This window comes from Rhodnius prolixus, unplaced genomic scaffold (assembly GCF_049639745.1).
Source record: "Rhodnius prolixus isolate KJV_2025 unplaced genomic scaffold, Rpr scaffold_3, whole genome shotgun sequence".
In the NCBI taxonomy this organism is placed as follows: Eukaryota; Metazoa; Arthropoda; class Insecta; order Hemiptera; family Reduviidae; genus Rhodnius; species Rhodnius prolixus.
The window spans coordinates 10,761,979-10,774,228 of record NW_027411603.1 but is presented as its reverse complement, the minus strand read 5'-3'; the positions used below and the strand labels follow the sequence as shown (position 1 = coordinate 10,774,228).

At 32.4% G+C, this 12,250-nt stretch overlaps 1 protein-coding gene and 1 long non-coding RNA gene across 5 annotated transcripts; one reads left to right on the top strand and one right to left on the bottom strand.

Annotated features, from left to right (window-relative positions):
* Positions 1 to 290: 290 nt before the first annotated feature.
* Positions 291 to 5,546, bottom strand: LOC141453183 (uncharacterized). Its single transcript, XR_012457816.1, has 3 exons — positions 5,408 to 5,546; positions 5,076 to 5,288; positions 291 to 4,563 (listed from the first exon to the last, which is right to left on the bottom strand). It is a non-coding gene; the product is annotated as an uncharacterized lncRNA (long non-coding RNA).
* A 97-nt stretch (positions 5,547 to 5,643) lies between these two features.
* Positions 5,644 to 11,931, top strand: LOC141453179 (uncharacterized). 4 transcript variants are annotated; one of them, XM_074126035.1, is made up of 7 exons: positions 5,644 to 5,826; positions 6,564 to 6,626; positions 7,033 to 7,121; positions 7,269 to 7,747; positions 7,838 to 8,021; positions 9,772 to 10,041; positions 11,215 to 11,931. In XM_074126035.1, the coding sequence occupies exons 1-3, from the start codon at positions 5,644 to 5,646 to the stop codon at positions 7,084 to 7,086; spliced, it is 300 nt and encodes a 99-aa protein (XP_073982136.1). In that variant the 3' UTR covers positions 7,087 to 7,121; positions 7,269 to 7,747; positions 7,838 to 8,021; positions 9,772 to 10,041; positions 11,215 to 11,931. The 4 variants fall into 4 exon arrangements, with proteins under 4 accessions (XP_073982136.1, XP_073982138.1, XP_073982137.1 ...); XM_074126037.1 differs by lacking the exon at positions 7,033 to 7,121; XM_074126036.1 differs by lacking the exons at positions 7,033 to 7,121; positions 7,269 to 7,747.
* Positions 11,932 to 12,250: the final 319 nt, after the last annotated feature.

The following is a 12,250-nucleotide window of genomic DNA, read 5'->3' as shown; positions in this document are numbered from 1 at the left end:
TATAGTTGACTCGTTATTAACTTTTTTGTTTGGATTACTATACAATTCGAGCTTTTTTAAATTAGGTAATGTCACAGTTAGATGGCATTAGGTTCGTGTTATGTAATGAAACCGGAAGTGAGCTAAAATAAGTTGTTTTAGTTGAGAAAAATGCATAAAATGAATCTTTCTTGTCGATTGTGTAATAGTATTGCCAGTGTATATAGGTAAGTGATTTTGCGCGGGTGGGAGGGTGGGGCGAATAGATGATTTCACGTAGATGGGCATGTCATTCATCTTTGTTAGAGGAGACGAGCGATCATCTAATCCACTCCTACGTATCACTCAGATGGTAATAATAATAATAAACTTTTATTGAAAAACTCAAAATACATAATACATTTTAATTTATAAAAATAAAAAAAAAACTTATTACGGCATGGAAATCCGTCTGCCGGGGTCACTCAGATGGTATTTGCAGTTGTTTTACAAGATACTTTCATGTTTACGATTGAGAATTTTGGATTTTTTTTTTGTACTTTTTATAGAAGATACTTTCAGTTGATGAAGAGGTTTTTGACTAGACATACATATTTCATGATACCTTCTTCATATTTGATGATTGAGACTTTTACTAGATATGTTTATGGAGACAAGCACCAAAGCGACCTCCTCCCAGAACTACTAAGATCGTACTAAAATTAAGTTGCGATTGCAGTAGTATATATAGTATTAGTGCAACCTGGTGGAGAGTATATGAACTAATTTTGAATTTTTTTAATTTATTTGATTTTTGTTTTTCTTTTTACATAAAAAATTTGATTGCAAAATACTACACACATACCTTATTTTTTTTTTTTTTTTTGCGCATCAACAGCTGAGGTTATTAGCGCCCGGAGCTTTTTCCAGTGCACTGCCGGCCTCCGGACAGTGTTCTCTCGTTACAGACAACACTGTCCATCACCGTGACAGTGAGCTGTAAGAAGCTCCTAGGAAGAGAAAATCTAAGGGTCATACCTTATTATTATTATTATTATTTTTAAGAAAATGAATAAAAAATTATTAGCTCGAATAATTTTCAGTGATACAATAAAGTTAAGACATGCCCTCTAAAACAGTCTAAGTATTGGAAGAAAACATTTAAACATTATCTTTAAGCTTATTAATTGAATACTGCCGGTTTTAGAAAACTAGAACTAACAAAATAAAATAGTTTCACTTAAATTGCAGAACAGAAGTTATTAATTACGATAGGTTGCACTTGAAAATCTAAAAAACTGAAGGAAGTGAAAGGGAAGAATTGAATTATGTACAGCGAAGTGAATGCCATCTAGTGGTGCTTGCTAAAACTACAAAATGGATTGTAGTTCCACGAGTCGCCGCTAGATAGCATGGAAATGTACTTTTGCATTTTTATTGGACAACTCATCGCCCCTAATATATGTTTAATTAAATAATACACAATTTTTATAAACGCCAATGCTAAATTGTGGCATTTAAAATCAAAATATTATTTGGAACAAACACTTACATTATAAGTAAATCCTTTCAGATAACCACAGCAAAGTATTGTAATTACTTAATTTATTATACCACTTAGCATTCTCTATAAACTAAAGTAGCTGTAGTATTGTAACTAATTACGCTTTAATGCCAAAATTATCTATCCTATTATGATAAAAATATTATTTAGATGATACTAATCATGGCATAATTTTCCAATCATTAATTAAGAAGAAGGTATATACCATTTTAATTAGATCAGTCATTTCTACAGTTTAGTAAGAATTACACATATTCTACTTTGTTTATACTTTCATCTTATTAGTAATGCCTATGATTATGTAGACATCTGCAACACAATGAATAAGTAGTCGATATAAAAAAATTGGAAAAGAAAATATTTGAAGCTTACACTTAACAAGATATACTGGTGCAGGTAAAACTGGCCGAATCACCATTACTTAGATCATTTTTTGTAGAGCAAAAGCTACTCGTCTCTGAAAAAATTATTTTAAGAATGATACATAGTCCAGTTAAGGAAAATGAACAGTGTTACGTCAATACGAGCAATTATATTGCTCGTCAGTTGAAGAGACTGCGTTGGGCAGGGTGTAAGGATAGAAAATCTGCCATTCCCAGGAGTGCTTGCTGTTCGATGTCAGAAGGTGAAAAGCAAAAAAAAATCGTTACAACCATTTTGAAGAAAATCTGGACAATTCGACTTGTCAAGTGTTATTCCGCCGGTTATTGAACCATATTCAAGATGGGGTCTTACAAGGGATTTATATAATATGACATAAGAATAGCTGTAAGAGAAATTCCATGTGAGCCTCAAGACAAATCCAATCATTTCTAAAAATTTCCTTCTGACCCTATTCATGTACTCAATGAAGTCCAATTTACAGTTGAACGTGATCCCCAAATCGTCTACTGACGTTACCCTAACCAGCAAAGAACCGTTCAGCGTATAGTCATAAGAACCGTATAGTCACAAGACTGGGGGTCACGCTGCCTAGTGAAAGAAATTACACTACAGGTGGATTACTTCAGATCCAAGCAGTTCTGAAGGCACCAACGAGATAAGGAATTCAATGCCTCATGCAAGTTCCTACATTCATGGGAAGATGAGATTAAGAGTTTAAGGTCATCCGCAAATAGCAAAAAAGGAGAATCTTGAATATTGTGCCATATGTCATTAATAAATAAGTTAAACAAAAGTGGCCCAAGATGACAACTCTGAGGAACCCCAGATAGGACAGGAAAAGGAAGTGATTTAAATAATTTGAGTTTAACTATTTGTGTTATTCCAATCAAATAACTGCGAATTCAAAGAAGAAGTTTGCGATGAATGCCATAAGCTTCTCACATCGCGAGCGAAATACAATGATTAACTCTATCAAAAAAGCCTTACCGAAGTCAGTGTAAACGGAGTCAACTTGAACATTATTAACAAAAGAGTCAAGAATGTATTTTTGATACGTGAGTAGGTTGGTGACAGTAGAACGACCTGACAGAAAGCCATGTTGTTCAGATATTAATACAGATTTTACATCAAATGTAAGATAAATATTAATTACACTTTCAGAGAAAGTGGGAAGAATGATTGAATAGAAATAGGCCGGTAATTCTTGTCAGATTTATCACCCGATTCGAAGATTGGAGTAATATGAGATAGTTTCCACATTAGCGGAAAACAATCGATACTCAGAGACTGGTTGTGAAAATTATATGGAGAGGTTTCGGAAGGGCGTATGCACAATTTTTTATAAGTACTGTAGGGATGCCGTCAGGAATTCAGTATAAATGTATATTTAGTGCGCTTTGAAAGTAACAAGAAAAATTGTTATTTTTTTTTTTTTTTTTTTTTGGCGCATCAACAGCTGAGGTTATTAGCGCCCGGAGCTTTTTCCAGTGCACTGCCGGCCTCCGGACAGCGTTCTCTCGTTACAGACAACACTGTCCATCACCGGACAGTGAGCTGTAAGAAGCTCCTAGGAAGAGAAAATCTAAGGGTCATTTAGATGCGTAACATTAGGATAGCCAAGACAGTTTTTAATCGTATTCGCATAATACCAAAAGGCTTTGATGTATGGTTCAATATTGGACAAGTATGCCCATTAAGACTTAGATACGGCTTTACATTCAGAACTTAATTCAGAAAATTTTACACATTAACTAGGTAGCTGGGTTTGTTTATAAAGACCATGATACATTTTTTTATCTGCAACGAGTGTAGGTCAGAAGAAAACCAACGGGGTATTTTGGATTATTAAATAAACAGACTTTGGGATTAAATGTATCAATACTATACTGTAATAAGTTATAAAATACTTCAACATTATCGTCACACATTCATTGCAGTATAGTAAATGATAGTAAAGGTAGTCTAGACTGTTCAAGTATTCGCACAGCCCTACATTATCAAGTCATTAAAGTGATAGTTATAATCACTTAACTATAAATATGAATTTATAGAAACATTTAGTTAAAAAATTTAACATCAATGAAGGGTGTAGCTTAGCCTCTTTGACTAGACTAATGATAGAACTATTTACAGTAATATTACCAGGATAATTAGTAAAAATTAAATCTAATTTTCTGTTCATAATTTATTTACAGAATTCACTTCTTAAAAACCTAAAACATTTGTTAATGAATCCATTAAATTCTGGCTAGGGAAGGAAAGGTCGATATCGGGGAAAGGTCTAGGGAAGGATAGTTCATCTTTTTGGAACATAACCAGTCTGGAAGATTAACGTCACCTATTATTAATAGAGTCGACGCAGGATGATGAACCATTTGTCCTTCTAAAACTTCAAACTAACGGAAATACACCGATGAATTCCTGTCCATAGGAATATAAACATAGCAAAGAAAAAACATTGAAGATTAAGACAATATCTTCACAGTAAGCTATTCAATGTTTAAATCGCTGGTCATAGGTACAAGAGCTGAGCATATCTTCTTGTGGACAGCAATAGACACCACCACCTCTCCACTTCAGACTAATAGAGCTGTTTCTGTCATGATCTGAGCCGGTTGTTTTAGGTTTAATCCAGTACATCTGTTTCCAAGTACAGTCTGTAACAGATACCGCACTTGTTACTTCACTCAGTTTTGAGTTGAGACCTTTAACATTTGGATAATAAAGTGATATTGATCCGTCATTTAGATGTTTTTTTGATAGTTGGAAAAGCTAACTATTGTTGGTTTACCGCGATTATAATGAATACCAATTACAGTCTCACCTGAAGCAAATATTTTTTTAGTTCGGCTCTCTTCTCAGAATACAGAAGCCTTTGAGCTTGGGTTCTGCCTCTTGACAGTAGGATGGATAAATTACCTGACTTAATAACAAAAGTTACAGAACCATTCAGCAGCATTTGCTTCTTCCTCTCGGTTTGGAGTATTGGTCGGGCTCTTGTTAAATCAATATTTATCCCTAGTCTCAAACTTATACTTATACTAAGCAAACTTACGCTGAAGTGATAGAGATTTGATCAAATTTGAAATTTTTGATTCATCTGTCACATTCTGTTGGGTATTTGAAAGAGATTCTTCAAGATCATACATAATCAACATTTTTTACGTACCTTTCGCTGATGAATTTCATTTACAATGTCTTCAAGAAACTCCTATTCATTCATTGCGTTTTCAGCTAACGAGGATACCTTTAGTTTGGAGCTCAACTGTCTTCTTTGAGAGAATCAAAACATTTCTTCATCTCCCCGAACTCTCTTATTACGTTCTTAAAGTTCTGAAACACTTCACTAATTTCATTTTTAAGATCAGAACCACTATCACATCTAAAACAAAAAAACACTCGTTGTTTATTGTGGTCTTTTATTTGGGGTTGGAATGGAATTATTTATATTAAAATAAAAGTTAATAAAGTAATTGGAATAGTATTACAATAAAATATTACTTCATTTTTAATTGGGCGTTATGCACTGAGTAATCTAAATAGCGTAATGTCTCTTTTTTAATTCAATTGAATTTGACGCCGTTTCGTCGCCTTGAAATAGTAAAAGTAAACTGAACTGAAATAGGAGGTTAAATTAAATAAAATTAATTGAACCGAAGAATACCGATGATTGCCGACTACCTTCGGGTAGTTACAGTTGAAACAGATTGTGGAAGGTAACAGGCTGCTAAGGCAGCATGGGTTCTGACCCATGTAAGATCTTTGTGTTAGTGACCGATTTTCTAGGAATTACCTCACACACACAAAGATCTTACATGGGTCAGAACCCAGCCTGCCTTAGCAGCCTGTTACCTTCCACAATCTGTTTCAACTGTAACTACCCGTATGCAGTCGGCTATCATCGGTATTCTTCGGTTAAGGTAATATTTAATTTTACCTTCTGTTTTAGTTTACTGGTTTGTTCCGTCGTTAAATTAGTGTATGTGATGTTCAGGGGTTTTTTCTTTGTCGTTTAAATTAATAAAAGTAATTTGAAGTAGTAGTTTACCACTGGATTATTTAACAACAATAAAATTCGATGTATAATGCCAATCATTTAAGGTATAATAAATTATTATTAAAAGAAATGTGTTTCTGAGAAGATTAATTTTAATTAAGGAATGCATTCCAGCAGCACCACAAAAATTCGTTCCATCTCTAAGAATAACATTCTTCCAAAAGCATGAAAATTCGCCATATATATTATATATTTTAAAACTGATTTCTAAATCTTATTCAATAAAGCCCTGATAAATGGCTTTATGCAAGATCTTGATCTAAGACCAGAATTTGAATCATTTATCACATGTTGCTCTATTTAAGGTGTTTCTAAGTAATTACAACGCTTTCTGCGGTTAATAATATTCTCGTGATTCTTTACTGGTTTTTTTTAATACCTTAATTTGCTTAATGTAAACCCTTTTCTTTGTTGACAGTTAATTGATTTTTGTCTATTAGTTCAGCGACTGTAGAAGTTTCGACTGATTTCTAATGCAATGAAAACATACCAATTTTGATCTAAAGATACCAATGAACATAAATATTAATCAATAAAGTGTTGTGAGATTTTCAATGATTTCTAAGCATGTTTATTTTCTTCCATTCTGTGCTGTTTCAGATTTTCATCTTTCTGAGAGGACAAACCGTCATGATATTGTCCAGCATTGCTGCTTCAACACAGGTATTTTTTAAGTGGATTAAAATAAGATTATAATCCCGCTACACCTCTTTACAGAATGAATTATTTTTTTAAGATTTCCGTACAATTTAGTTAATTGGTGTTGTACAATATCTATTGCTTTTACACATTTATCTGGAATATTGATTTTAAGTAAGGGAATTCAGGAAAGCCATAAAAAAATGTTATTGGCAGTTTTTTAAAACTTGGATTTTGCTTTAATAAAAAATACTAAAATACTATAGAATAGTCAAATATTTTTCACATTGATTTTTCCAGAAACTCCTCCAAACACTAGAGTCAGAAAAGGTTTTTTAAAATTAATTTTGTTAATTATTTCATTTTCCATGAATTGAATTGAAATAAAAATTTAGGTAAAACGATTTTTTAATTTTGATTATTTTTGCAGCATGTAGTATTTTTTTCTAATTTGATGGACTGTGCGGACAACTTTTTCACATAGCTTTGACATCTGTCTCAAGTCTGCACCTGCCTGAGGTCTAATTTTTTTTTTTAATTATTATTTTTTTCCCTGAAAGAAAGAGAGAGAGACACTACCAATATGATAATGCAACGGATTTGCAGTATTATATGGGATATCTCCAATATCATAAAGTCATTAACTCTCATAATTGAATGTTACAGATTTTTTGAGACAGTTGAACTCGAAGATTCTGTACATTCACTTACTCTTAACACTGAAGGCAGGGCAAATGACAGTTGATAATATAGAAGTTGGGGTCTGCAGAGAAGCGGGATTTAAAGTACTGGATCCGTTCAACAAGAGACTATCTTGTGATCATTCCTTAAGGGAAAATTAAGGTTGCGACCGACTGTTTTCTTAGTGAAATAGGCAGAATGTTTTTAATGGATTTTAGTTAGAGCAGTGATTTTAAAATTTTGTCAGTTAGCTTAAAAGTAGAGGGTACTAACATGATTATTCCACGATTTGTTGTTGTCACCTATACATTCTGCGGATATTGCGGATGGAATAACGATCTGATTTGCAGTAATTTCAAAATAGAACCAGCAATTCCAATATGATCCAGCTGTAGTTTATTATGCTTGAAAAATTATAGCGATAAGGAAAAATTATATTAATGAGAAAAATTTTTTGAAATAAGGTTGGTTTTATAATAATAATTTTTATTATAATAATTATTTGTGACAATGGCATGTAGTGTTTTGTATTCCACACTTTTTGTTGTTGTTAGATTGACGTTTAGATGGTGTAAGATTGAAATCCGCTTTACTTAATGGATCTTTGGATTTCAACAAACATCCTTTTAGTTTCTCTGTAACATGTTTTGCTACTGAAAATAAATATAAATTAAATTGTTCCTAAGAACTTTTGGTAAGGTGGATGTAACAACCGTCATATTGGAATGATTTATATTGGTAAGAAATCTTTTTTTTTATTATTAATTTTGGAAGACTATGATTTTTCAATTTTGGAATGTTAATTGAAATCTATCGATAATTTGGAAGTTAGCTGTTTATTGTTTACTGGTCAAAAAGAACAAGAAAAATGGCCTAGCATTATAATTTATGGGATGATACTCAAGCCTCAACCAATGCTAAAGGTGGCTATTTTTAGGAGTATATTCAAACAGCGTGTGAAGTTAAAAAATATTTCAATACTTAATCTATATATATAAAAATGAATGTGTGTCTGTTTGTTTGTTTGTACTCGATAGATTCAAAAACCATACATCCAATCGCCGTGAAAATTTGGGAAATTATTAGGTATATCCCCGGGAAGGTTTTTGAATTTTTTTTTTTAAATCAGAGTTGGGGTTCTAGGTGCACCCGAACAAATATCCCAAAAATATCAAAATAACATTTAATTAGTAATATTTGTTGAAAGTGTAACCATGAAAACCATGAAAAACAGTTTTTTGCAATTATTAATACGAGAATAAATTATACCGAAGATGGTGTAAAATCCATTAAACTAAAAGTACTCAACAATACTATTGATGTTGATAATCGTTGGGTAGTACCATATTCTCCATTACTACTAAAAACGTATAACGCACACATAAATGTTGGGTACTGCAATTCAGTGAAAGCTATAAAATATATTTGCAAATATGTGAATAAAGGAAGCGATATGGCATTGTTTGGAGTGGAAAATACAACTGCATCTAACGATGTAGTCACCCAATATCAACTGGGACGCTTCATAAGTAGCAATGAGGCTGTATGGCGTATTACCTGTATATCATTTTCCATTCATGAACGATATTCAACGGTTGTTCATTTAGCTGTACATCTTGAAAATGGACAGCGTGTGTATTTTACATCAGAAAATGTACGTGCAAGAGCAATGTCACCACCGCCAACAACATTAACTGAATTTTTCACATTATGTATCAAATGATACCTTTGCAAGGACACTACTGTACTCTGAAGTAGGGGTAATTTTATTGTTAATTTTCATTTCGATGTATTGTATACATTTGGTCATTAATTAACTATGTTTGAGGTATCAAAACTGCCTTTTTGTTCAAACACAGCAACGTGTGAACGGGTACAGCTAGTATTCTATAAAATTTAACTGTTGAGAAACATACGTAACAAAATTCATTGATCAGTTAACTGAAGGGCTTTGTTACCTTAACGTTTTCATTATTGTTGGGATGTACTTCATACACAGTCAATCAAGAAAGAAGAAGTAAGGGATAACATGTTCATCCCTTCTTATATTCAAAATAAAACTAACATAAAATTAAGAGAACTTTGTAATTTCAAATTCAGCTCTGCAGTTAAATCATTATACACTAACAAATAGTAATCAAGGTAAGGAAATCTTAATGTTACGACCAACTTTATACTTTCTGCAACACACTGTGTGCTCTAGCCCTCCGATAACTTGACTGAAAAAGATCCAGCAGATTATTATTTTCAAAGTATTCTTCCATCTGGTGGCACATTATCTTTTCCGATAATCTCTTTTTTCTTAAATAGCTCATTACCAATTCAACAAACATTTTTGTAAATAAAACAAAAAATAAACATTTTTTGCGTTAAAATAAAATCACAAATTTTAAGGAAACGATGTAAACTGGATAAAAGCTACCAGCAGTGAAATTCTGTGAATGCTTCTTATCCCCAATATCAATCAATCATTTACTCTATGTTACAGAATTCCGAGACATTGGAAGTGGATGATGCTGTGCGTACAGCTAGTACCCCTGAAGGAAGGATTTGTTAAAGTTCACTGTTGTGAATATACATCACAAAATTCATTAATCAATTGAAGAGCTTCAAGTTACCATTATTGTAGGGGTTACCACTTATAAGTTACAAGTAAAACGTCAATGGTTAGTTTTGCAACATTCATTTGATACAAAGTAGTTGGCAAAATAGAAGACAGTGGAGTGAGATTGAGCACTAAATTATTCGTCATCAAAATGTAAGCAAACCTCTATTTTCCTCGGCGTTTTTTTTAAATCTGTGAAGAACCCAATCAGTATAATTAGACTTAATTTTTATTATTAATTGAGCTGTTCACTACACAACTCGATTAACTCCATAAAACCAAAAAAATGGAGAAATGCGCATTGTTTTTTAAAATTCCGTTTGTAGTATAAATTCAAATAAATGTACCGTTATCATTTACCTGCTACTGAATTTCGAGTTGAATTATTGCACCGATTATACGTAGTGCATGGACTTCAAAATAACATCTGAAATAAATTCTTTATTATTTAATAGCCAAATTTGTTTATCTTTTGACGGTGTTAATCTTTATTATTTAGGAAATTCATTATGAATATAAAAAGCTATGACTGAACCAATTGCCTTGACACTTAAATTTAAGATATTTCAAAAAGTGGAGTAAATCTATTTGTGCAGTGATCAATTGTAGAGTACTTTTATGACTGATTATTATTCTAAAAAAAGATAGATGATATTATTTGTATTAATGCGGAGTAGTTTTTTGTACGCCTCACATATTTTTTTTTTTGTTATTTGGACGTTTAGATGCCAATTCCCAAGTTATGGGAAATTGTTATTTAAATAATTTCGCATGGGAATTAATTACAATTAAACTTTAAAAAATGTGTCATCAGTTTTATTAAAATTGCAGAGTTCAGTTCACTTTTCTTTTTCTTCTTTTTTAATCACTCAATATTCCAAGAAGATAGATCAATGCCTGTTTATGTTACATCGGTGACCGGTTTTACAGAACCGCTCACAATACCAAATTATATTTATTTGATTTTTTCCCGTAAAATATGACTGTTTATTGTATCCTTTGCCCGGTTTCGTGCTTTCATGCAACATCAGATGTGAATAATTTGGTTAGATTTGAGAAAAACTCCCTTTGAATGGATGTAAGTCCGCAACCTGTCAACGATACAATAAAAATACGTGCTGCGGAGGATAATATCAAAGATTATCCAGAACTGCAGAGTAACCACATTTTCAGCCCGAAAGTTGAATTAGTCTTTTGGTCAAAAATATGACTGAAACTGGCAATAATTTATCTTTCCAATATATTAATAGTATTTTTAGAAATCTCCTGCAATAACTAAATATAGCGGAATTCTTCCAGCCCATTTCATCTGGCTTTTTTTTTAAGGACACAGCGCTCTCAAGATGGAATTATTTTATTAGAGCTTCTGAGAAAGGCTATTAAAACTGTGTTTGGCTACAATCGTTACTTTGCAATGGGAAAATCGTATGATGTTAAAATGTGGAAGATTCTCCTACCAGACCTAGGAAAATTGTGATGTCTCTTTTGGCTGCAATTTACGGTGATTGGCCTTATCTGATAACCTAATCTAATAATATAGACTGACGATAATGTAACGCACTAGTCTTAAACTGAGAAGCAGATAAATTATTTTTTCAATGGCAAGTAATAATTTCTATTCATATTTTACCGACGAGTTGATAGAACTGGTACAAAGCCGAATCTGCTGCTTTTAAAAGTGTTGTAATTTTAACACAAACTTTCCTTTATATTTCCTTGGATTCTTCATTCTCCAGAATGGAATGGATAAAAAACCCTTAATATTCACCAACATAATGCTAGATGTAAAGAAGAGACCTAGAGGTATCACTTCACACGGAAGCTGAACATTACTGGGCGGAAGCAGGCAAAAGAATAAAAATGCTCATAGAGGACAATCCTGGACATTTATAAAGAATGCTTCTTCAATACTTTTAACTAAACTCACATCTTGTGTAAGACTAGAAACCGTAGCACTTTATCAAGCAGTACAAGTACGTAGCAACGAAATTAGACCATCCTGTATTCAGTTTTCTTTAATAAAGTTTATTTTGGTACAAATGATTTAATATTTCTACTTTGTTAATATTCCCATCACACTACTCTGACAACTCTTGGACACTTGCTGGCTGATTAATTGAGGAAGATTGCATATGTTGTGGAAACGTGTTGTTCAAAATGTTAATAAATCATATTTAAAAATAAAAAATTATTGAAACCAAGTAATTTTTAAAACCTAGTGCGTTTGTAATACTTTTTAAAATTCTGAAGTTAAAGTTGTATTTCATAAAGGGGGGGGGATACTCATTTGGCTTGGTAAAAGTCGCTAAAATAACTCTAAGTTTAGATAGCAGGGATCAAATAACATTAATCCAAACTTTAA

What these genes read in the sequence shown, in the direction of transcription:
- LOC141453179 (XM_074126034.1), top strand. Translation starts at nt 5,644, where the DNA reads ATGGGTTCTGACCCATGTAAGATCTTTGTGTTAGTGACCGATTTTCTA. An exon ending in ATCGGTATTCTTCGGTTAAG is followed by an intron (nt 5,827 to 6,563) that starts GTAATATTTAAT and finishes GTGCTGTTTCAG; the next exon opens with ATTTTCATCTTTCTGAGAGG. An exon ending in GCATTGCTGCTTCAACACAG is followed by an intron (nt 6,627 to 9,771) that starts GTATTTTTTAAG and finishes TCTATGTTACAG; the next exon opens with AATTCCGAGACATTGGAAGT.